The sequence below is a fragment of the Lipophrys pholis genome (genome assembly GCF_963383615.2).
Source record: "Lipophrys pholis genome assembly, chromosome: 8".
NCBI classification, from domain to species: domain Eukaryota; kingdom Metazoa; phylum Chordata; class Actinopteri; order Blenniiformes; family Blenniidae; genus Lipophrys; species Lipophrys pholis.
This window is the reverse complement of record NC_137630.1, coordinates 13,199,549-13,227,113: the sequence shown is the minus strand read 5'-3', so window position 1 is coordinate 13,227,113 and position 27,565 is coordinate 13,199,549. Positions and strand designations below refer to the sequence as shown.

Below are 27,565 nucleotides of genomic sequence, written 5' to 3'. Positions count from 1 at the left end.
CACTCACACAACACTGACATTATCAATTCATCCTTGTAAAGCTGAGGCAGGTTATTTCTCCTGTAATAAGTTCATCGTAATTACCTGAAATGTCTTCATCAGGTTGAATTTGTAATATTTTTGTTTGTGCATGAGCATCCTGATGAGCTCCTCTTCAAATACATACTACATAAACAAGCACTTTAATGTTTTTCTGCGGCTGCTTGGAGTTTCATTACAGAGAGCATTGTTTTTTTTAAACCCGGGAGGCCCTTACTTTCAATTCTCATTATTAGAGCATTGCAAAGGTGCTCCCTGGTGTCCACGAGGAAGATTTTATTCATTTGCACCTGCAACTGCAAGCGAACCATGCAGGTGACACACGGCACAGAAATACTTGTGGTCTCCGGTTAATCGTGTGTGTTCCTGAAGAGCCACGTTTAACTTTCAATCAGTCCGGTGAGATTCAATGGCCATGGCTGATGGTTTGACAGCCGTCGTGTCCTATTCGACATGTCACAGGAGGAAAACCAGGGGTAAACAATGAAATTACTTGTGTTTCTGGATGATGGGAAAGCGCATGGTTGGTCACACCTTCTTGTTTTACTGCAACACTGCCATTAGTTTAATTAAATATACATTTGTTCATGAAACAAGTTGAAATGTCTCCTGCAAAAAAGATCTGGATTGTAGTTGCACCTTAAAAACAATCTGGCTCACTTAACCGCAGTGACTCGCATGTATTTTAGGTGGGGGACCGAAATCTGCGAAAACGCCAATGTTATTTGCACAAAAAAATGATTTTCCAACTCGTAATTATCAAACTGTGAGGCACTAACAGGTTTTCTGGATGGATTAAGATAGGAGTTAAATGAAGCCTGGACTAAGAGTGAGGAAAAGTAATGTAAGGCAAGGCATGGTAGATTTATTTATAGAGCACCATTCAAACATGAGGCAATTCACAGTGCTTTACAAAGAAAAAAAAAAGAAATATACTAATAAAATAAATACATTAAAGCTTTAAAAGAAATAAAATAAATACATTAAAGCAGGCAATGAAGAATCTTGTTCTCTAGATTTGTAAGTATTTTACCCACAACCACTGATCATACCACTTACGGACTACATATAGATCCTTAGGACAAACTTTACTCTGCACTTTTCCTGAAAGGTATTTGGCGTCCCAAATCACCTACTAATAATACGTCCCCTCGTGAGAGGACACCCGCCTGACGCTGTTCCGGGTACCTTCACAAACAACGGATTTGTTCTATGCTTCTAGTTTGAAGAAATTAAAATAGAAATGTGAAATTTCTAAGTGAGCAGAGGGATACCATGCATCAAATGTATAAATAATGAATTTTTACGTGAGCGGAACAAGAGCTTCACTACATCAACTAAAAAATTTATCTGTCAATCAATTTCTAGGAGCAATTGAGAACAAATCACACCGTAAAACCACAAATCGTGTGCAATTTCTCGCTAGTCAGTCTGTCATGGTAAGTCCAAGCACTTAAAAACAAATCAACTTTACTTTGCGCTTTTCCTATATTGGTATTTGGCACCCCAAATTACCCACAAATAGTACGTCCTCTCGTTGGACAACCACCCACATCACGCTGTTTCGAAATACTGAAAACACAGCCGTGTGTCTGAGTGACCTTCTTTCTACACCGACAGACAGGTCGTGAAAGTAAGTTCATGTTTTGTGCCCATAATGTGCAGTGACATAACTCTGTGTGTGTGTGTGTGTGTGTGTGTGTGTGTGTGTGTGTGTGTGTGTGTGTGTGTGTGTGTGTGTGTGTGTGTGTGTGTGTGTGTGTGTGTGTGTGTGTGTGTGTGTGTGTGTGTGTGTGTGTGTGTGTGTGTGTGTGTGTTTCTGATTTATCTCTCCCTTTGCAACAAGTATGAAAGAGGGAGCACAGTGGAAAATGGCTGGCCTTCACCTCCGGTCCAGTTAAGTAACAATCTGACATAACATAATTACAGCTTACACCGAGTTTCTCATCTGAGCCTGCTGTCTCAATGCAGCTTCTACTTTTTCATTTGAAAAACGCTGAAAATCTTTTTGTTTGAACCGAGACTGAACGTTCTCATGTCTGTGACACATCCAGATATGCTCCATTTTGAAACTGCAGTGACAGATTATGTCAGTTATGAAGTACTGTTACAGTGATGTCAGTCAACCGGACCACCAGCAGATGTGTTGTGTCTATTTTTGCAAAGAACTGCAAACTTCTGGGTGAGGTGCCGCTGCAAAGTTGAATGACGTACGTCTGACACGCACACGGTGTGTCTGTGTGTGTGTGTGTGTGTGTCTGCTCTAACGTGTTACCAACACCATCCAGATTAGGATTTTTCCATATGGCACTGAACTCCTCAAGCAAGATAGTGTAATTGAGAGTATTCATAATTTTTTGGTAATTTAGATTTTTTTTTAAATTAATACATATATTGAGTTCCGTCTATTAAATTTTATATACCACCCTTTGAATCTAAAGTCCAATATAACATGTAAAAAAACAACAAGGACGAGTTCAATTGATGTGATAATCTAATGTTAGTAATGCTTGTTACTGAGAGCATCCACAATAAAGTCAGACATAAAGATTCCTGACAGAGGTGCAGAGGGCCTCTTTTTCGTCTCTCTCCGTGTTAATGATTAATGATACCCTGAAAAATGTTTCATTAATGCTTTTGGCTGCTTGGTCTTTTGTCTTCACAAGCTATTACAGGCAACACTCGATGACAAAACCTGTAGTGAGAGGTTTGAGGGAACGACAGCCAGGCTAACTGTCACTTCAAAGAGCCAAGTGCCGGATCGGATGTGTCGCACATCGGGGCGGGTCAAGTGTGAAGACACAACATTATTTCCTGAACAGGGACGAAAATAGGTTGTGAGCTCTCTCTCGAGCTCAGAAACAAATCGGGAACGTGTGAACGCGGCTTCACGACGGAGCGAGGCTTGTTACGGTCTGATAACAGCAAACACACAGTGCAGAAACACATGCTCACAGTTGGTATGTTAGACTCACCTTTAAAGTTGTAAAATCCCTCCAGATTTAAAGACGAAACACAGCATTAACAAGCGCGTGCTGGTTTTTTTTTTTTTTTTATCAGATCTCGTCTCTGTCAGTGGTGAGTGTAATTATGCTAAATAAACAGCTGGCGGGGTGGGCGGCAGCCTGAGACGGCCTCGCCGAGTCTTACCCGAGCTCGGGGTCGTCGCTGTGGATGGTGACAGTCTGAGGTACATTGAAGGGATTTTTGAGGACAAACTCCAAGTATTCAGCGGAGCCGAGGCTGGCGTAGAGCAGGTGCTGGGTGGTGATGGCCCGGCTCAGCATGTTGGCGATGCCCTCTGCCTTGCTGTGTTCATCACAGGGTTCGAATTGATGAAGCTCTTTGGCCTGCTGTGCTTCTTTGATCCGATTCTAAAATCAAAACAACAAAAAACACAGATGATGAGAAAAGTTCCATCAAGGCAACTAATCAGATTAAACCAATCGCACACAGCGTCCAAATGTAATCAAAGGTTATTTAAATTGAATTATTAAAGTATTTTGATTGTGATGTGAAAATGTCAGGTCAGTTTTATTTCGGTTTCAATCCGCCGGACACTCTTTAATTAATGACTCTGAGGAGCACCCTGTTATTTTGAAAAATATGACTTCCAGATTGCAGTCGACTGAAATTTCCTCCATGACATTTTAGTGACTATTTTAAGGCATTTTATACAAAAACACTGAGCTGCCTGCATTTTGATGACACATTATGGATGAAGCATGTTGTTTCAATACAGGCTTGAAAGTAGGCTGGATGTTGCACACTTTCCGTCAGTAGAGTGATCATTACAGGTGTATTAAAATCCTGCAGCTCACCAAGCAGTCTGGAAAAAATGGGTGCAATCCATGTTTAAGATCGACTTTAAGTATCATTCAAGGACAACATCCTGCATATCACCACCATGTATGGCCTTCTAATACCTTCTGATATCATAGTCTGATGAACCACATGGTGCCGTGGAACACGTGTTTTAACAGTAAATTAAACAAACTCAGCTTAAAAATCAATACTGTAAAGGTAAGTGTATGAGCAAAATATAATGCTGAGCATTTTCACTGGTCTGGCACCCTGGAATTACTCTGTGTGTAAAGCCGGTTGAAATTAAGTCATGGTTATCAGCCCAGAAAAGTCAAATCCGAATTGAATTGCAAAGCAACTCTAAAGATCTTCTTCCCGGCCTAAGCTATATTCCTCATAACGCTGGCTGCTCCAGAGGTGTGAAACAACTAAAACACAGGTCGTATTAGGGAAGGCAAGGTGTAAAATGTGCAAGGAAGATATGCGCCACAGCGAGAATCACATTTAGCATGTGCACCCATGGGTGAAAGCACAAGATGTGCCTTTGGGTGGAAGAACAATTAATACCTTCATGTAGAGTCACAAAAAAGCCACACAGAGGGACGAGAGGCGCGTTGACACATGAAATATGATTACAGAGAAACGCCACACCTCGAGACAGCCTTCAGAGTGAGAACAAAAGCTACGGCTCCGCGTCTGTTGTCAGTCTGAGACGAGGACGGCTGACGGGGACAGGAATCTCTGCCTCGGTTTGACACGCGAGCGGCTATTTCTGGCTCGCCGATGGCTTGAGTATAATGTTCGACCTCTCCGTCACCTTCGCTGCTTTAGGGTCCGTATTGCCCTCCCGCTGATGCACGACGGCCATGCGGCTGAGCTTCCGGCGAACCCCGTCGGCCTCGTTTAGGTTGCGCTCTTCAGGCGCGACGGTGTCAGCTCTGATTCCGCGTCCGAACAATGGCGCCCGATCCCCATCCTTCTCCAGTCTGTCTGCTCGTGCGGTGTTCCTCGCTGCGAAGTAGAAACAGGCTGCAATCATGAATACATTCACTGAACAGAGTGGATTCTAATCTCTTTGCCATTTTGACCATATGTTTTAAAAATCCCTCCAAATGTCCCAGGGAGAGAGGCGCTGACGAATTAAAGTATTGTTGGAGAACAAGAAACAACAGCTTGTTCACGGACAACTGTCCAGTTAAACCACTGGCACCACTTCAACTGGGCCCAAAGCCCCAAAGCCCCACAGCTGGAAAGACTCCCTCTCTCCCCCGTCACATAATATTTATCACCTCCACCATCATTTTTCCTCTTCACGCACCAAAATACCTCATTAAAATATTTGACTCATCGCCAAATAATCCATTCTTATTTGAAATGGATCATGCAAATTAGCCATGTTCTTTAAAGAGTGCTGACAAGCGATTTGGACTAATCCTGCACTTTGAACAACACTCAGACATGAACAAACTTAAAACTCAAAGCTGTCTCAAACATATTTTGCCATCTAAAAACAGCTTCACTCCTCCCTCGCTCAGTTTGCCGCCGTGTGACGGCAGACGTGCTGCAAAACAGACTCAGACTGACTAAAAGCGGTTCCAAATGGAAAAGAGCAGCACACTGTGGAGAAGAAAAGTAACTGAATAGTTTATCAAGGACAGTAGAGGGGAAAGAAAGGATGGGATAAGAGAGAAAAAAAAGATGCGATGCTTATGTAAAAATGCCTGTCTGGAACATTGCCTACGATATCTACAATACACCAGACATTATTCCACTAATGCTTGGCATGTTCAACATATTTCTGTGTCGTGAACCAGTTCTGTACAACTTGAAATGTTTCTGTATTCGTTTTGGATTTGCTGAGGCTGCATAAGTGTTGGCTCATCTGGTATCCTACTTTATTTTGGGTTTGCCCTGTTTGTAGAGTCACGGTCTCTCGCTACTTTAGTACTGACATTAAACAGCACAAATCACAACCTATTTGTCTATATTATAAAGGTAGAAGCTCAAAAAAAGTGAAAACTAAACACCTTGATTTCTTCCTTGAGGCTGATTACAGTATAGGCTGAAATTCTAACTCTGCCATGAGCTGAAGTTAAAGGTCTTATACAATACTTATCTTAACAATTTTGGAGTCATATGACTGCTTTTAAAATGTTGATTTTGTATCAGTTTGATTGTAATTTTCCATTTGAAGCCAGAACACTGAAAAGTAACATTGACTGGCACTTGCTCTGCATGGATATGCGACTCATGATTGGATATCGGCTTAATGTCAATAGTGGTTGGAAAAGTCTAATTACATGTAACTAGTTGCAATTTTTCACATACCGGGACTAACTATTACTATGTTTGTCGATATGGATCATACACTCGGCATCATAATGGACTCCTCCCTCTCATTTCAATTTCACATCAACCATATTCCTAAAACATTCTTCTTCCACCTCCGGAATATCGCCCGCCTCCATCTCTCTTCCTCTCCAGACCACAGCCAAAATACTCATCCACCCCTTCATCTCCTCCAGACTCGATTATTGCAATAGCCTTTTTTATGGACTCCACAACACTCATTTATAAAACTACAATACATCCAGAACTCCGCTGCCCACCTCCTCACTCACACCCGGTCCAGAGAACACGTCACTCCCATCCTCCAACACCTCCACTGGCTCCCAGTGCAATATCGCATCAATTGCAAGCTCCTCCTCCTCCTCCTCCTCCTCCTCCTCACCTATAAGTCCCTCAATAACCTTTCCCCTCTCTACCTCACTGACCTCCTGCAACAACACCATCCCGCCTGCCGTCTCCGCTTTGCCGACACCGGACCTTCGGGGACCGAGCCTTCACTGCCGCCGCCCCTGCCCTCTGGAACTCACTCCCTCAACTCATCAGGAACACGGACTCATTACTAAACTTCAAATCACTCCTCAAAACCCACCTGCACCAACTTGCTTTTCCCTAATCTCTTATTTTATCTTCATTGTTATTTTTGTTTTTGCTATGTAAAGCGTCTGAGTGTAAAAAACGCTGTATAAGTTTGATCTATTATTATGTTTATCATCATCATTATTATTATCATTATTATGGATACACCAGTTTAATCTTTACCAATGAAATAGAACCCTTGGTAAAACAGTTTTGAGGAAGAACTTTTTTTTTTTTTTCCAGTTTTTATAACTAACTGCTGATAACTTGGCTGAATTATCCTCATAGAGGTTAAAACAAGTAATGAGCCAAGTTGAAGAATGTAGAAAGTACAGATATGTGTGTTTAAATTTAATGATTGAAAGAAAAAAGTAATCAGAAAATACATATTTAGGTAAAGTACAGGTACTCCACCGAGTCAAGTACTGGAGTAATGGAAGACATTAAGACATTAAGACGACTGACTGGTAGTTGAAATGAAATTGCAGTTTTTCGGTCAAACACAAACTATTTCACACACTGTGCAACACAAACAGACATTTCCACTATGAAGCAGAACCTTGAAAATGATCTCATTGCCCCAACAAAGAAGCAATATTATGATAATTTACCAGAAGACAGAGAGCAAATCTGCCACCACACTGTCTGATTTGAAAGCTCCAATTATCACGTTTTCTTTTAACAATGCAAACATCTTAGAGGGAGTGTATTGATTCGAATGAATAAAACTAAAGGAGAACCAGAAATTGTAATATTTTGTTTTTCTGATTTACAGGGAGAAAGATAACATGAGTAATTTCTACCATGATATATTTTAATGTCAAATATTCTTCTACTCAGATGTGAAGTTCTTGTGTACTTACAATTTTCAGGCGAAGATAACAAATTGAAAACTACTTCAATATGCTTAGCAGTTTGTTTGTTTTTTAATCTTTTTTGTCCAGATTAATTATTTAAAAAAAAAAAAAACAAAGAAAACCTAACAGCAGAGAGAGAGAGAGAGAGAGAGAGAGAGAGAGAGAGAGAGAGAGCATATCTTGGTTTGACTTATGTAGTGTCAGGGCAGCTCTGGTTGTCAAGGTGTCTGTCTTTATAGGCTGTTCAAAGCTCTATTTGACAATCTGCTTTTTCCCTCACTATGTCTGATAGCAAACTGAAAACATTCTCTTTGACCTGGTTTTAAATTAAAATGAATATTTTTTGGGCTTTAATCTAATGGTTTTAATTTGTATCTATTTAAGTATATCTGTAAGCTACCACTTCAGTTTAAACAACTAGATTCTCCAGCTGCATTTGCTTTATTTATTGTATCTTAACTTATTTAAGTATTTATTGCTTGCTGTTTAGTGCACACTTTTAGTGAAGCACTTTGTATTGTATTTTGTTGTATAAAAAAAGTGTTTACCTAAACATCTGACTGATTAGAAAGGATAAATCCACCTCTTTAATTTCAGATCAACACATGTGGACACAAGCACTTTTTTATGTAAGACTCTCTAAATGAAGAATATTGGGTAGTTTATCAAGTATGTTCTTAGATTCTTAAAAAAAAAAAATCTCTTCACATGATTTTTACATTTGACATTTTTGCATTCAAATGTAGAAACATGTTACCTCCCACATAATCGGATCCCAGACCCCATGAAACCATTGTTCTCAGTGAAAAAAGCTCTTTGTAGTATATTTTATTCACTGAGGTAAATCATCCTGTTTGGATTTTACCCAGAGGAGGACAGTCTTGCGTCTTTGTGCTTATAACCAAACTCGTTGATATTTGTTCCCTTTTTCTTTTTCCCTGCCTGCATTTCTTCTTTATCGCTGGACTTATTTCATCCCAAACCTCATTATCAAAGCATCAGGTTCACTGCCAGTCACAAAACCTGATACTGTCTGACTGCACTGTATTCTTCAGAGCTACGGGCAAGGAAAAGTGGGACAGGAGTGTGAAACACAACCTGCACACACACACACGCACACACACACGCGCGCACACACACACGCGCACACACAGTAAGGCTGCTCTGTTTGGTGTTGCATACTGAGACTGGACTCCAGGGAAAGCAATTAGGGCCCATTGTATGTTTAAAATGGCACAGAAAGGTGGAGCGGAGAAAGGGAAGTGCTCAGTGTGGAAGAGAGATGTAAGTAGTGGTGCTGGCTGATGGAGGGGTAGACAGGTAAGAAACAGAGCAAACAGTGAACAGACCGTGTTTGCACAGGAACTATGAGCTGTGAATAAATGATTAGAACAGTTTGTGGAATACATGCGCGACGAACGGTTCCATGAATCCATTTGTAAACACGGCATTTACATTATAGTGCATGTTTGTTCCACCGTGCAAGAGTGTATGAGTGTGCTGAAAACAAATATCTGGAAAAATCATGAAGCCTTTCAAAACGTTGTCATGTATGTCAGACCTGCTTGGTACTTCTCAAAGCAGTTTTTATCTCATGCCTGATGTGTGTGTGTGTGTGTGTGCGTGTGTGTGTGTGTGGGGGGGGGGGGGGGGGGGGGGGGGGGGGTCAGTCATAGTCCACGTTTAAGGGCAATTTTAGGAATGGCAAACCAGTTGACTGGTGATGGCTTGTCTAATTGAGGAAAAAATTGGTTTCCCCTCATCTGTGTGTGTGTGGGTGTGTGTGTGTGTGTGTGTGTGTGTGTGTGTGTGTGTGTGTGTGTGTGTGTGTGTGTGTGTGTGTGTGTGTGTGTGTGTGTGTGTGTGTGTGTGTGTGTGTGTGTGTGTGTGTGTGTGTGTGTGTGAATACAAACAGAGCTGTGGCTAGCCACCAGAGAATCTTGTGCAAGCTCAATTAGGTTGAAAATTGAGTGGTTCAGTGGTGCAGCCAACAGACAGAATGTGAAATGGATCTGGTTGAGGTGATTGAGGCAGGAGCTCGGTCACCACCCAAATGAAAGCCACTAATCACTCCGTGCTGTTGGATGCACACACACACACACACACACACACACACACACACACACACACACACACACACACACACACACACACACACACACACACACACACACACACACACACACACACACACACACACACACACACACACACACACACACACACACACACACACACACACACACACACGCGCGTGCTTCGATGTATGCTGAAACTTGAGTGGAGAAATACATGAAGTGCACAGTTAACAAACGTAATGTGAATGAACGCGTTGCGGCATAAACAGGGACAGGAAACTCAGCGGGGTGCCGATTAGAGCGCTTGCCGTTGAGATGGAGGATGTTCCTGGAAGAGAGGCTTCCTCCTCTGAAGCCACTGGTGATTTCCCGAGGTGTGATGATGTGGGAATGAGATGGGAGCATGTCTGCTGCCCTCCCTCGCTTCCCAGGCTCGACTGAGCACCCTGTAGGAGAGAGATAAGGCATTTAGTGTGAGATTTGGAATGTGATAACACAGCAAACACATGTGAAACACATCATAAAACACTACGCACAAACCAACACACCTATTTACTTCCTGTGAACTGGATTCTCCTAAAATAGTGCTGGCGTGCACCACCTAAAGGAGAAGTGAGTCGTAGCTGCAATGATTTAAATCAAGGTTGCGGTGGCAGCTGCACACTGTGAAAGTTATTACTTTTCTTTCATAAAGATAGGTTATTACATTAGTGAGACTTCAATGGAATCTCCGTGACTAACTTTTTTTTTGCTTCTTTTTTCGATGTCTTGTACACATTTAATCAAATAACATCCCAGGCAGCATAGTTGATTGGTTTGCCAGGTGATCTTGAATAAATGGAAACTCACTTTATTGGACCGCTTCATATTATTAGTAAGGGCTTACATGTGGAAAAAGCAAATCCTCCCGAAGACGAAAAACTTAAAAACCAACCGCCTTTGATTAAAGAAAGCAGACAAATCAGCAGTATAAAAAGTGTAAAAAACCTATGATTAAACTCAATCAGTGTTCGTAAGTATTTGGAGTCTCAACAGTTTCTTGATACAAGACGCTCATGAGCCAGGTCACTGGGTGATTCCGAACAAAACAGAGTATCCTGCCTTTTGCCCAATGTCTGTTGCTGGGTCCTGGATAAAGTGTGCATACTGTAGAAGATGGATGAATGGATCAATTCTGCATATAAACGTATTGTTTTTTTTTCAATTGATTCTCAGTGTATTGTTTTGATCACTGTGGGAATCCTTCCTTTTTCCAATAAGCTACATCTTAAAATTCAAACAAGCCAGTAAAGCCTGAGAGCGGCTCTCCTGCTGCAGTTTCATTAAGAAATATGATTTCGGATTGTGATGTTTGATCCCACACAATGCACATTTTATCTCAGCATCAGGCTCAGGATCATGACACTGTCAAAGGACAGCAGCTATTTTAGTAACAAACCAAATCTGTGTAGTTCCAGCAGTGGCCTCATGCGAGGGCGTTTGCCACTTCTTGAAGTTGCAAGCCAAACCGGGATCTGAAGTAAATCTGGCGAGTTCGTACCCCCAGAAAAGGTCCAGGCCAGAAGTTCTTTTTGAAGCCACATGTGAAACGATGCATTTTCATTGTAGACGGCGCCAACGTGGACATATTCCAAGGTAAACACGAGCTAAAAACACCGAAGCAGGATCAATACGTGAAGACAAGCCTACAGCGGTTAATTAGCAGCCTGAAATTGCCAGGAAGGCCCGGGCACAGAGAGCTGGCAACGTGATGAGTCACGCTGATTGATGGGCAGCGTTGGCCTCTGTCACAGTGCCTGTGTGCTGGGTCTGGGTGACAGAGATGTAGGGAGATACTTCAATGCAAAGCAGTTAAATATAACCTGCAACAAGCCATTAGTATTGTTTAGGGATACGAATACTTCGGCTACAGAAGCTTTATGTGCATTACACTGAAAAGAACAAGTGCACATTTAAGGTTTATGTAGAAAAATCCTGCCTTTTCTCAAAAGGGCTCCCTACAGCATTCTGCATTATTTGTCTTCCCTTTATGTTCCTGAATGTAAAAGTCATAATTTCCCCCTTCTTTTGAAGGTTAAGTAATCCTCTTGGGTTGCACTTGTACAAAGACATTGAGTGAGATTTGATATTACCCTTTGTTCTAACATTAATTCATCCTGTTCAGAGGCCTTACAGTACAGCAGCTCCAGGAGAGGCTTGTTTATGCTTCTAAACGGTGCTTTGCAAACAAAATACCCCGTAATGGAGGTGCAACACATAGAGGCTTCCAGTTGCTCTTAAAACGCCAGTAAGCTACTCTCTGCATGAGAACATTTATAAATACCACAGTTCGATTGCCTTGTTTGAAGTATATCTGTTTTAAAAGTTATTTTCTATTCTAAATTTGACACATATGATATAATACCATACGGAGTGGAAAACGCAGGGCACAAAATCAATACGGCACACTTTATATACCAGGTAAGTAAATGAAAAAATGCAACACACGCTCATTCTGTATTTGTCAAAAGCACAAAATACAATGATGAAGGAAAAAGTATTAACAGTTTAGTTCAAGAAGTCATGTACGCACCACATTAGAAACAGGGACGTTGTGTACACAAAATGCAATTTTGACCAGATGCATGACACTATATAGGTCTTCCTTTTTCTGTCAAAACAGTCCAGGCCTGACTCCCACCCATGTGTGTTTTGTTTTGTGTTGTTTTATTGTTTGTTTTCTCCCCAGGACTGTTTTTAAGAGAAGGACAGATTTTTTGTTTTTTTTCTTTCATGCAGGGGATTATGTTCCTTTTTGCAGGCCATTGGCATCTTTGGACATCTACCTGTACACCCCTTGCCTCTCAATACTATGTGTAATACTGTTCCCTGGGTATTCTCGTCTTGTCAATCTGTGTGTGTTTTTGTTTTGTATTGTACAAAAAAGCTATAAATAAAATAATAAAAAAAAATAAAAAAAAAACAGTCCAGGCCAAATGTTTCTTCAACACAGTTTGGTCCCTGTCTTATTCTAATGCCAGCTCATTTTCCCTTGGCCAAACACATCAACTCCGAGGACAAAATGTTTGCTAGCTGTATAATATATTCCACAAACAAACACAAAGTAGATGCACAGACATATTCAGTGATATTTTTGTAATCTGGCACTGAGCTCCTCACTGTATTAACAGATGCATTAACAGGACTCGGCCATAGGCATCTAATATATAATTTAGATGAACGACAATCTGATTATAACCATTCACGTTTCAAACACTTTGATATTGCAGTGAGTATTAATAACAAGTATTTCCCATCCCTCGTTTCCAAGGCGTACTAAGGAATAATGTGTTGCAAGATCTCTTTCCGACCTTCAAATGCTTTTACCCAGAAGGTGTTCAGCTTGTGGTATAACCAAATTATCTGTGTGTGATTGGGTTTGGGGTATTTTTAGGTGAGGTCCCTCTTCCAATGAGTTAGATAACATTTTTAATAGCCGACTAAAGGAGCGAGTTAAACTAAAATATGGTCCACTTTGACACCACGCTCCCATCGCTCCCCTCTGCTTCCAGGCTTCAGATAGCAACATGAATGAGGTGCTTAATTGCAACATAAGAACTTTTAGCGTTTTTCCGAGAGGTTGCGGGAAAGCTAATTCAGGATGCTTTCATAAGAGATATAGTGAGTGCAGCAATTAAGTGGCTTTACTGCCCAGAGCTGACACCTCGGTTAGCTCGTAGGAGTTTTCCGAAGGGGAGCCAAAAGTACCCTCCAAATCCTTTAGAGGCAAACTCCTTCATCAACAAACTGATAATGGGCGGCAGCTAAATGAGTAATGGGGAGCCGGTGTTGCCATGCAAACAGACACAGACAGCGCGGCTCTGCAGATTAATGGGTGAGGTGCCTGCCGTCCCGATGCATTCCCCTCGTCATCCATCAACCTTCCCCCGGCCACACAAATCAGGCGAATGTATTTGTTAGAGTTATATTTCCCAAATATTACAGGAAAGACGTGACTCCAGCGGGAAGCATAAACATCTCCGATCGATAATGAAGCCGTAGAGATACCATTCCCAACAACTCATAATGGGCCTTTCAGCTTGCTATCTTTTTCTGTCGAGGAATGCTTTGATGACGGATAGAATTACACAATAAGTCTGCAAGGATGTGATAAGACGAACACCCAGTGCTTACGTGCCTATGATAAAACAAATGGACTAATGATGAACCCAATTATGACCCTCTGATTTAATCATTCAATCATTTTAATTAATCGGCTAATCGCTAGAACCATCATGGGGCTTGTCAGATAACACCCACTTCACTGCTTATTTAGGTTGATGTGGACGTCTTCCTCTTGGTCACATTATCTGTCCCTAACTGTTGAGTCATGCTTCAAAACAAAGCTGTTGAGGCTCCTCACTGAAATGTAAGTTTACACTCAGGGGTTGTGTTGCAGATGTACAGCGTTTGCTGCTCGGCATTGTCTGTGTGAAGGAGAGTAATTGTGAACAAAGTGCCAGAGGGCTAAACTCTATCAAATTTATTGACTGCCTCTTGCTGTTGCATGACAATAATGCTACTCGGCACCACCCCACCTGCACGCCCTCTTTGCTCTGCTGGCAGTTCTCGAGGTTAAGGCCACAACAAACCACTGATTTACGGGCCCCCAGAACAAATGAGAGCAAGCACCGAGGGGTTTTCAAAGTAGTCCGCAATATTCGATTTCTCCTGCCTGCCCGTTCCAGGCCACTGACCTTTCAGAATAAGCAGATTCTCTCTCACCTCAAGGCTGAGCGCAATGCTGATAAAGTGGAGCCTTAATGTGCCGGCAGCCCGAGCCTTTAATGAGTGAGACGTACGGTTTGCACGCCCATGGTGGGAGTACCCTATAGCTCAACTAATTGTGAGGTAAATCTCTCTGATATTTTGTTCCAGTTGTGACAGCTTCAGACACAATTCTCTCTCCCCTTCCCCTGCTGCAACAGTCAGTCTCTCTGAGGCTTATCGGGCAGCTGCAGATGAGGAGCACTGTGAGGTCTGGAGAAGGTTCTAATCTGTCTTCTCAACAGTGCTGAAGCAGATACATGCTTTCTGTTTATGCGTGACTGTGTTTGTTTACTGTGTGTGTGTGTGTGGGGGGGGGGGGGGGGGGGGGGGGGGGGGGGGGGGGGTTCTGAGGGACAGCAAGAGAAAGTGAGAGTTGGAAAGAAAGGATATAGCCACAACTCAGTCAGCAAAACCACTTTATATCAATAGGCTTTTCCTTCTATCACATATGGGCCTTTTCACTGCTGGCAGACATTACCAACATGCTTCCAAATTGGATATTAAAAGCGCTCAGTGTCTTAACTTTTTGGCAATGCAGACAATATCACCTTTTTTATGAAGCTTAACTCCAAACAATATGTGTGTACGATAGAGCTGGAACATCAAAGGCTATTATTTAAACTGCATTAGCCTTGGCTCTGGTATATGACAAAGATATATGTAATTTAAAATGATTTTCAGCCAATAGAGGTGCCAATTTGTAGCATTTATGGTGTTCTTATCCCAATTATTTAATTAATTTTATTTTGCCAGAAGAACCACATTGAGATTATTAATCTCTTTTTCAAGTGTGTCCTGGAGAGCTGGGGGGGGTCGAGGGTCTTGCTCAGGGACCCCCGGTGCATGTTTTTGGGACTGTGGGGGACACCGGAGTACCCGGAGCAAACCCACACACACACACAGGGAGAACATGCAAACTGCACACAGAAAGGCCCTATATTTGAACCCATGACATTCTCGCAGTGAGGCGAGAGCGCCAACCGCTGCGCCACCATAACAATGTATTAAAAAGCTACTTTGAGAATGCAGTTCTCTTCAGCTGTAAGAGATGTGGAACCAATTTTACCTCATTGTTTGGTTAATTGATTTGCAGCCTTTACCTTCTCTTAGCCAGCAAGTGGCAGGTGCAATGCTCCACATTAGAAAATTGTTCAGGAACAAAATGGTGGTGAAAACGTGTTTGATCAATAGAAAATGTGTTTTTCCTCTGTGCTTTAAAAATGAGTACACAGCTGTGTTTAGTATTATTCTGGCACAGTTTCATTGATTCCATGAGAAGGTAGTGATGTAAATCTGCTACCTGATTGGATTACATTTTGGTAGACATGCTGATGTATGGTAGTTTGCCTTGGTTCATGAGGCCTTCAAGTGTATCCCCTTGTAATTGGCCTCTTAATCTCACAAACTTGGTTTCTTCCCTTCGACCTACCTGTCTGTAATTTGTGGTTGTTAGATGCTGTTCATCCTTCCTAATTCTTGCTTAATCCATATTGATGGTGGCAATATAGACATAAAAAGGGCTCAGACATCAAAGTCCATACAACTTCCTCTTGCTCTTCCGGGGAGACTGCAAACTGCTCTAACACTGACCTAGATATATCACCTCTCCCATCTTGGGCTGACCTGAAGTGGTGGACAGTGCCTGTGACTGGAACATTTCCAAATGGAGTCGATCAGGGGGCATCCCAATCTGAAGCCAGATCCAGCTCAACTGGTTCCCCACAAAGTTGAGGAGTGATAGCTGTACTTTGATTCACTTTAATAAAGAGAAAACAAATTTCAGTCCCTTGAATCTGATACCCTGGGTCAAAGTTCATGGCCATAGGTGAGGGTTGGTATGTAGATCAACAGGTGACCAGGGAGCTTACCCTTACAACTCAGCTCCATTTTCACCTTGACGGATCTTTCCCAAGACGATCAAATTCTGAATAAACACCCAGACTAACACATTCCAGAAACGTCCTTTTAAGAAAAAAAGCAATCCTTGTGAAACCTGTCTAGTCTAGTCTCCCCAGGACAGATCCCTGGGGGCTTGTGGATGTTGTTCACCAACAAGTGCCTGGCCCTACCCCAAAGCCTTCCTCGGGAGGCCTACAGCAGGCCCAACCCCCTGCATTGAAGAGGTGCAACGCTGCTCACACAATACATGAGGGTGAGGAGTTTCGAAACATGGTTGGTCCCCATGGAAGAAACTTGCTTGATGTTATTATCATAGCCGGACCAAACCCCACAAGTGTCTATAATTAGTTGGCAGTTGGTTTGTTTGTTCCTTCTTATTTATCTATATAGAAAATAGTACCTTAGAAGATAGTGAACAAAACAAAATAAACAAAATAAAAAAATTATGTATATGGTGGAGAGAAGGCTACTCTGTGGTGTGGTGGTTCGCATTATTGCCAGAAACAGTCCAAAAACATGAATTGATGCCTCCTAATTTCCTGAAGGTAAAATTGTGAGTGTGTTTTCTCTCTGTGTTCTCAAAGTGACTGACTGACAACTTGTTAAGGGTGTTTCCAGCCTTCATCCATAGCCAGCTGGGATGGACTTCAGTCACCTATAATCTTGAATTGGACAGACAAGCACAAAAGATGAATGGATGATGATTTTTCCGATATGAACACAAATACTGCATCCAAAACCACTATACAAATTGTGAATCATTAAGAGGTAAATGCTAATGAAAACCGATACCCACCTTCTAAGCATAGTATTGACATAAAGATTTAGAAAGATTTAGATTTAGAAAGTATGTCTGTTGTGTTAAAGTGTCTATTTTATGAAAATGGATCTTATATGTCTGGTTTCTTCAATTCTGTGATTTTTGTTTAAAATTTTATGTCTTTTGTGTCTGTTCAGTTTATTGTATTTGCTTATGCTAGTGTGTATTTGAAAGACTATATACATCAATCACTGTTAAAAAGTCATTGCTCAGTGCACAACTGTTATCACAGCAAAGGCTTTGGGCTTTACATCATAATGACATGGATTAGAAAGATTACTAAGTTGTCAGTTCTTTCTCTTTGGGACTGTGTCACTTGCATACAGCCTGTTTTGACTTAGCACATTAGTAGCTGCTTCAAGATGTCCAGACAATGCAAAAGTGTTAAAAAAAACAAAAAAAACCACTTTGCTGGTCTGTATCATTTCCCATCCCTCTGTCTTTATTCCCTCTACAATGTTTATTGCAGGCTTAGTCGATAAAGTCAATAAAGCACTGTAGCTTTACTGTCAAACGGTTACGTGAGACAAGCAGGCGGTCGTTATCGTTCAAAGTGTCCTCATCTGCCCCCACAGTCTTCGGTGTGCGACCACCGCCTGTCTTCCTCAGGTCCGCATGTCCACACAGCAGCACAACAAACCCCTCCAACAGTCGATGCACCATTTTCGCAGCTCTCCATTATTGGACTAAGCCACTTCCTTTTGTCCTTTGCGATGCTATTAATAAGAGCAGCTTTAGAGAGTGATTGAATAGGCCTGACAGTGTGTATCATTACCATTTAATTAATTACTTGTCTATCCCACCTTGTGATAATTAAAAAGGATATCATTTGGTGTTTCACTCTTTTTCATTTGGAAATGACAGCCTGCCACTCACTTTTTTTCAATAAAGCCTAATTCTGATGAACTCCCAAAGGGGGCCAAGCAAAGACATGAATAATAGCATGCATGATGAACCATATGCAATTAGAAAGGGGAGCATGCAGTCTCAAGTCAGGACTACATTGATTGTGAATTATAACAGTATGGGCGGAGGACAGAAATCAACTTATCATGTGACTATATAACTTTGTGTGTATTACTGTACAACTAATCCCTGGTAACAATGAGACTGTTTGGGGTGAATGAATAGCACCACCAGCCACAAAGTGCATCCAAAATATATTCCATTTCAAAAGGAGATGAAAATAACAGCAGTTCTAAACTCTGTTCTTGAGTTTTTCATGTCAGCATTTAGCTAAATCACTTAGATTTTGTAGTTTTTCACAATTCTGTGAAACTCCTCTTGTAAGGCCAGCATCAACACAAGGCCATTACACCTGGAGGCACAACCAGGTCCTGAAGAGTCTGGTGGCAGAAATTGAGAGCAAGAAGGTTACTAATAACTCCTTGACCTTGAAAGCAACCAAATCCATCATAGCAACGTCATTCATCCAAGAGGGACAGAAAAAGTCCAACCATCTTCCTTCCAAACCAGAAGCTGGACAACTAGCCATGGTCCAGGATTGGAGGATGCTGGTCGATATTGGCCGGCAACTGATCTTTGCACCTGAGATAGCCACCACCAACCTCAGGCCAGACTTGGTACTCTGGTCCCCCTCACTGATATCTGTTTACGTCATAGAGCTTACAGTCCAATCGGGGGAATTCAGCTGAAGAGGCCTATGAGTGCAAGAAATTGCGCTACACAGAACTGGCAGCAGACACTCAACAATGACGTGGAATGCAAAAGTATATCCAGTTGAAGTGGGATGCAGAGGTTTTGTGGTTTCCTCCACAATTGACTGCTGAGAGATCTTGAGATCCATGGTCAGGCTCTGCGACCGACAACTAAATCAGCCTCTGAAGTAGCAGAAAGAAGACAGTGGGTATAGATCAATCAGAAGGACCCTGGCGAGGCTCAAAGTCCATGATGACATGCTCACGAGTTCCCCTTAAAATCTCCCACTTGAGAACCCAGGTTAAGGTACGTGGTCAGCTTTAGGCTTGACTCAGTGAAGAGGACGCCCCCTGACGTGCATAGTCCCGTGGGCTGCGCCAATGAAACAACCAGATAATTCTCATGATTGAATATTTGATTGATCACCCTGTAGCTTGCCACCTTTAATCACGGTGTCTCGCGTTTGAAAGACCAAACCCCTGATTCAAAGCTCCACTACTGATGATGTGTCCCAAAATTTACATCCTTCCCATATCTGAGACATAGCTCCCACGCCATGCCCAAATGGGACTACCATCTTTTGGCACAAAGGACAGTTTAATATCACGTCCTGTGTTCAATGATTCTCTCATAACTTTTGGGAGACAAAAACCAAACAGGATACACAGAATAAAGAGAGAGAGGTGAGAAAGAATGGCTAACAAACTCAAAGATTTTACTGAAAGACCACAGTACACAGATTTCTACACACATTCAATCTGTAGTTATTGTTTGTTAAACTTTTTAACGATGGACGTTTAGTTAGTTTCAGCAATAGAAAATACTTGGTGAGATTTATGCAAAGACTAATATGGCTAAAAATATCAGTTTCTGTCAATAAGCTAAACTCACTTGACGTTTTAACACTGACCTGACAAGCCAGTAATCCTAAGCCTCTTTGGTTACATGTTGAATCAGCATGGTAGTGCCAGGTCACACATTTATCATACAGAGGTGGTCGCAGATCCGACTCAGATTGGCAGCTGAGGATGTGGGAAATGTCAACTGATCTGTATTTTTTTATTTCTTTTTCTTCTCTTATAGTGCTATTTTTGTTAATGAAGGCTGGAGAGATATGATACGTCAGATGCTACGGGGTGAAGGGGTCTGATTTGTGATGTTTCTGCCTCGTCTGACTGCTTTTTGAACATTGATTGATTGATTGATTGATTGATTGATTGATTGATTGATTGATTGATTGATTGATTGATTGATTGATTGATTGATTGATTGATTGATTGATTGATTGATTGATTGATTGAAATGTTTATTTCAAATAAGGTACGAAAAAAATAAGGAATTAAAAGAAAATTAACAACAAAGTTTTCCTCTCAAATAAATAAATAAATGAACAACAGTAATAATAATATAAAAATAAATCAAGAAAAACATCGTCAGATGAGTATTCGAAAAGGAATGAGAAGAAGTAAAACTTATTTACTCTCACCCCTTGTCCCAAAGTAAATAACATAATTAACTTCCTTCCATCTCTTACATACATACATAGACGCACGCACGCACGCACGCCGCACACGCACACACACAAGTGTCCTGTGCAGTACATAGAATATATATACATACACGTCCATTCATACATACCTACAGACAGACATAAACACCTATACCCACACACAAGCACACAGTGCAAGGAAAGAAACGAACAATAGAAATAACCAAAATAAATGACTAGACATTTGCCCCTAAAAATAGCCTAGTGATTGGCCACACCTTCTTCATCCTCATACCTTTTGAAAATCATATTTTTATATAGCATTTTAAACTGTCTCATATTTGGACATTGCTTCAGTTCCACACTAAACCCGTTCAGTAGTCTCACCCCGCATACTGATAGACAAAACCGTTTTCTGGTTGTACGAAATCTTGGTTCTTTAAAGTTACATTTCCTCCTTAGATTGTAAGACTTTTCAACATTTTTGAACAATTGTTGAATATTCCCTGGTAATAGATTATTTTTTGCTTTGAACATTGTTTGTGCTGTTTGGTATTGCCCAATGTCAGTAAGCTTGAGTAATTGTGACTTTAGAAATAATGTGTTTGTGTGTTCCTGATAACCGGCTTTGTGAATGATCCGTACTGCTCTTTTCTGAAGGATATTTATTGAAGATAATGTGGTTTTGTAGTTGTTGCCCCAAACTTCAGCACAGTACTGCAAATAAGGAGAGACTAGTGAACAGTATAGAGTATGGAGCGATCTGCCATCCAAGACCTTCTTTGCTTTATTCATTACTGCGATGTTTCTCGAGACTTTACTCTGTATATGTTTGATATGTGGTTTCCAGCTCATTTGGTCGTCTATAATTACCCCCAGAAATTTAATTTCATGAACTCTCTCAATTTCTACCCCCCTGCACATTCATTTTACAATTGCCAAATAGCATTATTTTTGTCTTTCCTAAATTTAATGATAATTTGTTGCTGTCAAACCATTTTTTTAATTTGTTCATTTCTGTAGTTATTTCCTCCTGCAATTGTCCTATATTGTCCCCTGAGTGAAAAATATGAAATATGAAAGACTGGTTTTATTCTGTTAATGTTCTATTGTTGCTGCCTGTCCAGTGGATGGAGGGGGGGAATCGAGTTCACCTCTTGTTAACGGAACCCAGGCCAGCTGTTTATATGACATTTGTCTATTTCGGACAGGTCACAGACTTTCCTTCTTCAACCAAACATTGTTTGATCCATTCTACAACACAGACCTCCTCCAACTCCTGTTTCTGAGTCTGATATTAACCATACAGGTTAGTGTCATATGCTAGAGATCACAGCATCTTTAAAGCTTGTGTTCATACCAAAATGAGAAATGAAAACACAAGGTTAAATGATATTAATCTCTTTTTAACCTGGGCGTGTTGCGTAGGAACCAAAACATACAATCAGAAAATTAACGGCACAAAGAAATTAACAACCTGCTACAACTAAATGCAAAATTCAAGAATTTACAGCTTAAATGGGTTAGTGCTTTATTGCTCAGCCTTTCTTTATCCACATGCAATCCTCCAGCATTTTCCATGAATAGCTTCACTGGTATGGGTTCCATCGGACAGATAACATATGTTCCAGTTGTTCATTTGTTTTCAGCCCAAACGGAAAATTGTCATTTCAGCATATCAAACACATTAATTTACTCCCTGGTGATAACATTCAAGCCCACATATTCAGTTACTCTCTGTTATTACAAGTTAAGATTGGTTAAATCTCATTTCCTGGTGGATCTGTGTGCAACACATTGTTTTCCTCAATCCCTCCTCACCATTCTATAGCTCTTAGAGAAACGTACAGGCCACAGATGTGCCTGAATCGTTCTTCATCTATCTTCCTGCTCGTCTGTGTTCGAAAACATGTATTACACTGTCGGTACCTGATACCTGAAGCACAATGTAGAGACCGAAGATTCTCCGCTAAAGTTGTGAACAAAATCATGTATGACTGCTCCATTTCATGAACAATTTCACAAGTTGCCCTCATTTTTTGAAGGAACAGCTTCAAGTCCATGTAAGAATACAATTGTGACCTCGAGACTGGCATACCATACAATGCTGCCGGTTAAAACTCGGCTGACTGAGCAGGTAATTGCATGGTAATTTGTTTACTTTGATGATGACTCCACATTAAAATTAAAGGGGATTTTCAAAGACTCAAATCAGCTAATCCTGAAGAGATGTAAAGACAGTCTGGGCCAGACCAGCACACATGGGAAAGCCCAACAGTCCAAGCAATTCTGATTAGCTGTCCAATTAGTTTGATTAGAGCATTTCCAGGCTTCATCCAGTGCTGCTGTGGCAGATGAGGCAGGAAGAGAGTGTCAGGAAGCGATAGCTGCAGCTAATGAAGAGACAGATGTAGCAGAGGAGGAGAGGAACACAGCAGCCAACACGCTGCAGATGGAGAGCCAGCTCGGGCAAAGGCAACAGGTGCGATTGACAGCAAATACATAGATGCAGAAGCAAGGCAGGTCAGAAAAGCTGTTTTTTTTTTTTCTTTTTTTTCCCCCCACGGGGGGGAAAAACTGTATCTCTCCTCTTCTACCATAAATAGAATTGAGTTCAGTTGGAGAGGCTCCTCTTTCCTTTTTGTCTCTGCTTCATTGACCATTTTTAAGAAACCTTCCTTCACCTTTAGAGCTAAGATCCAGGAGCTGTATCTGCACGGTGCCTTTGAGTCCATCCCGTGGGGTTTTCAAGGAAAATATTTATCCAATCCACAGAGAAGCACTATAATCCTTTTATTAAACTAGAAATGTGCGATATGGGGTTCTGACATGATATCAGTGATAGGATTTGCCTGTCCACCTCTCAATTCTGACAACTCGCTTCATCACACATGTCCACGCTCTGTTACACCTGCCTGTGCGCACCCATCACTCTATTCCTTCGTGGCATGCGTGAATGACTTGATATGCACATATGCCTCTGTGTGTCAGTCAGCGTGCGACTGTGTGTCCTTCCCATCAAATCTCTACTTCACACCTTTTACCACCCACCAAATAAGAGCGCTGATTCATTATGGCTTGATGACAGACGCCAAGAAAGAAAGAGACACGTGTTGGATATGGGAGAGGTGAGAGCACAAAACAAACAGCCAGACAGAGGGTGGAAGGCAAAGCATGTGATTGAAGGGTAAGAGGTAAATGGATGAATCAGAGAAAACAGGAAGACAGTGATAAAGAGAGAAGAGAGGAGTGAGAATGTGAGAGCGACGCATGGAAGAAGAAACAAAGAAAAGTGCTTGCGAGTACTCCCTCCCCAAATTGATTCTGACTGTTGGCCAGGGTGCCTGATGGATATCTGAGCCTTGATTGGAATTTACATGCCAGACACAACCCTCCCCCTTTCCATCTCCAGCACACCCAATAACCCACTGCGCTCTCAACCTGCTTTGAGTGATAAGCGCCATGAGAAAGTGCCGGAATATTTTGTCTCAACAATGGCACTCCGAAGACTTTCCGAAGCCCTGAAAAGAAGCCATTGTTTATGAGAAGAGGAAAGAGGAGAGAGGAAAGAGAGAGAGAGAGAGAGAGAGAGAGAGAGAGAGAGAGAGAGAGAGAGAGAGAGAGAGAGAGAGAGAGAGAGAGAGAGCGAGAGAGAGAGTCTCATTTCAACAGTTGATTAATGGCAAGGAAGCTATCGCCGGCTGCCATCACGCCGCAGGGGCACGCCAGGCCCAAATTGGATGAGTGCAAGGGAAGAGGAAAGGTGCTCAGTTGCCAGACGGAGTGGAACTATCACATCAAGATATTCTTTTTTTTTTTTTGCTTTGGCACCATGTTTGCTTTGCAACCCTGCACACCTCCGTCTGCTGCTGGAAATGGGAACTTTCAGCATGAACAACAGTGGAAGGGAATCACTGTCATTTGCCACCGCTGCACATCAATAAAAGTAAACAGACATTACTTCATAATCTTGAATCATGACCTGAATATAAAACACTAATAAATATTTCAGGCGATATAGGTGAAGATAACGCAAATACCAGGCTTGCTATACTTTGATGCTTTCTGTACGTATGACATAGAGCTATTCGCACCTAGTCCCATGCATCCACTCTGAAGTGTCTTCATAGGAATGTGTGCTATAGCAATACAAAGTCAGACAACAATCAGGCAAGTCTGATCAATTCTTCCCACGACATTAACCTGAAAGTGTCTTATTCTCACATCATTTCTCGGCCAATCTGCCGTGAAAGTCATTTTGACTTGTATAATCAGCAAGCATAGGTAGTTCAGATCCTTGATTATGCAAAGAGCCTCAGGATGTTGACGCATGAGATGCATTTGAGGGCACAAAAAAAAAAAGAAGTCAGAAGTAGACTTTGGATGTCGATTATGTCGTCTCACTTCAGGGTGTTATTTGGTTGATTTGTCCATCTGTTAAAACGGACAGCGGATAAAGTGCATGTGGATTCTTGCATCAGCTAGAGGCTGATTGGTCACATATTCAACTTTTGCCAACCCAGCTTTTAGTTCAGTTAACAGATGTTCGGATCACTGACAAGTTGATAAAGAAAAAAAGAAAAAGAAAAAAACTACTTTCGATATCTACATTCTCCCATTTGAATGTTTAGGAGCATTCAAATTGCTACCTATTTTCTTTTTAATTTTAAAATTTGTCCTATAACTTTAGTGCCAGGGTGTGTTATTGAAATACTGTTTCATGTTCAAAAATACCCGACAATATGAAGTACAGCTTTTCTCAAATGTACTCTTCTGAAATATCTAGCAAGTTCCCATAAAGCAACCTGCATTTCAACAAACAAACAAAAAGAAGGTATATCTCTCTACATTTCGAATGCTAAGAACATAAAATTGGAAAACTGTTGTACTTTGAGTCTTGGCATACACCTGCCAATGAAAACTGCCAATAAAGAAACAACTGTGGTGAGACCATCAGTTGAAGTAGTTTACCAATAAATGTCACTGGATACTCTCAGAAAGATTTTGAGTAACTCCATGATCACAATGGGCTCCACACAGTTGAAGTAAGTTCGCTCATGAACAGTTTCTTAGCTCTCTGTGTTGCAGATCAGTGCTTCTATCACACTGCTTCTCACCAAAGAAACACATCAGGTGAATCAGTTCAATGCAGCTTTAGCAAACGATTAAGCTGATGGCTGTCCTGCAAGTCAAAGAGACATTTAAGCAATTCAATGTCTTTGAGTACTTGCCTACGCTGCCCGTGCGTATGTGAAGCCGGCCTCTGACGATGGTGTGGACCGCCATGGGGGAGCAGGCCGAGCGTCGATCCACATCCGTGCCGCTCAGTAAAGTGTCCTCTCCCACGTAATCAGTGGTCAGTACCTCCACCTCGTGCAGGGCCTGCACGGCTGACTTCCCCTGACGCAACATGTACTGTGGATGGCAGAGAGTGTGAGTGACATAAAGGAAGCATTTACTTTCAAAGCATGCATGAAGAGTTCAGGACTTTAGAGGGAGATTATGGGACAAGAGAGATGAGTGTGTGTCAGAGGTTTAAGAGCTGCTGGCAGTGTGTGTTACCGCTAAATGGATGAGGTCGAGTTCAACACTTCACACTCAACACGTTAATTCTTTCTCATTAAATGTTTCAGAAGTCTGACAAAGATCCAAACACATCAATAGCACGTTGGAACGTGCGAGATCATTTCAGTCCAATCAATATAAGCAAAGCTGAAAAGATCACAATTGAAAAGTCTTTAATCTGTGTTGCTTTTATCTTTAAAAGTAAAAATGGGAGGAAAGGTTGTGTTGATAGAATCTTTGATCACAAACACGAGCAACATTAAATAGTGCCGGATGAATTCAAAGCGGACTGTGTTTTAAATCTTCACATGTTTTCAAATGTTTTTGAATTTCTATTATTACTTTTAAAGACACACATACATAGATTTCAAGAATCTTATTAAAATAGAAAAAAGATTATCCGAGGTATCGCATAACACATTCATAGAAAACTGACTAATACATAGCAAGTTTTTTTTGTATTTGACATTTTATTATCAGTTTCCTCTTCACACCTGGTTCTCTCTATCACGTGTTTAAACAACCTGTTAACGGTCTATGACAGATGCACCTCGCTACGATAAAAGTGTGCCATGACTCCGCAATGCGCGTGTAAACAAAATATGTTTTATCTCCTGCAGATGAATAACTAAGGAACTTTTTGAAAATTGCCTGCTGTGTCGCAGTAAAATAATACTCATCCTTTCAAGCAATTGGGATTGGGGGAATAGTTTTACACTGGGTGAAAAGATATTTAAAGTACATGAGTCAGTTTGTGAGGCTGGGAAATTATATTTCGTCATGCTTGGACATTACTTGTGGCGTCCTCCAGGGGCCAGTTCTGGGTCCCAAACTTTTCATCCCTTCCATAAATGATATCAGCAAAATATCAAATATTTCAAATTTTGGGGAGGGGGCACCGCTGAGGATAATAATGGCAAAAATGCGTAAATTAAAGAAATGGTTTGACAGGAATAAATTATCACTGAATCTAAACTGACACTATTTGGGAATTGTCAAAAGAAGACTTATACAATAATACAGATTGATGGGGTTGACCTTCTGAGAAATTATGAAATCAAATTTCTCCGTGTTATACTGGATGAAATAACAAACTGGAAATCTCAAGAGTGGAACATGCGCAAGGTGTTTTCTATTTCTATTATCACATTCTGTTATTTACCTTATTTACTTTCTGGTTGCTTTTTTTGCTTGGTGTTTATTTTAGTTTATGAAAGCTTGCGAGTATCTGATTGGCAGAAAAAAAAAAAGTAAAAAGGAAACAGACTGGAGAAGGGGTAAGATTTAATAAGCATGCTTCTTCCAACTCCCTTTCAAACATGTTAAGTTTTCATTGTCATTGTATTCATTATTTAGTTTGTATCTATTGTATTCAAAGTGAAATAAAAAGAATGAACAAACTATGTTGAAGGCTCTTTGCCTTGACCTGACAGTGTTGGTACCTTGAGCTCAATGGCAGTAGAACCTATGAGGAGCAACGAGTCGCTGTCCCAGATGTCGATGTGCATGGTGTGGAGGTCCAGGTAACGAAGAAACCAGCTCTTCTCTGCCGGCTTCAGGAAACTGTCATCCACTCTGAACTGAACCTGCAGACCTGGAGACCCTAAACAGGAACAGAAGA

At 41.3% G+C, this 27,565-nt stretch overlaps 1 protein-coding gene across 1 annotated transcript in view; it reads right to left on the bottom strand.

Annotated features, from left to right (window-relative positions):
- The window catches only part of nphp4 (nephronophthisis 4), a 195,970-nt gene that overhangs the window by 24,736 nt on the left and 143,669 nt on the right, over positions 1-27,565 (bottom strand). Inside the window, exons 16-20 of the mRNA XM_080470227.1 lie at positions 27,387-27,547; positions 25,611-25,794; positions 10,012-10,149; positions 4,661-4,854; positions 3,190-3,413 (exon numbers count right to left, since the gene is read on the bottom strand). Of these exons, the coding sequence (XP_080326353.1) occupies positions 3,190-3,413; positions 4,661-4,854; positions 10,012-10,149; positions 25,611-25,794; positions 27,387-27,547 (901 nt within the window). The remainder of the gene's footprint in view (positions 1-3,189; positions 3,414-4,660; positions 4,855-10,011; positions 10,150-25,610; positions 25,795-27,386; positions 27,548-27,565) is intronic.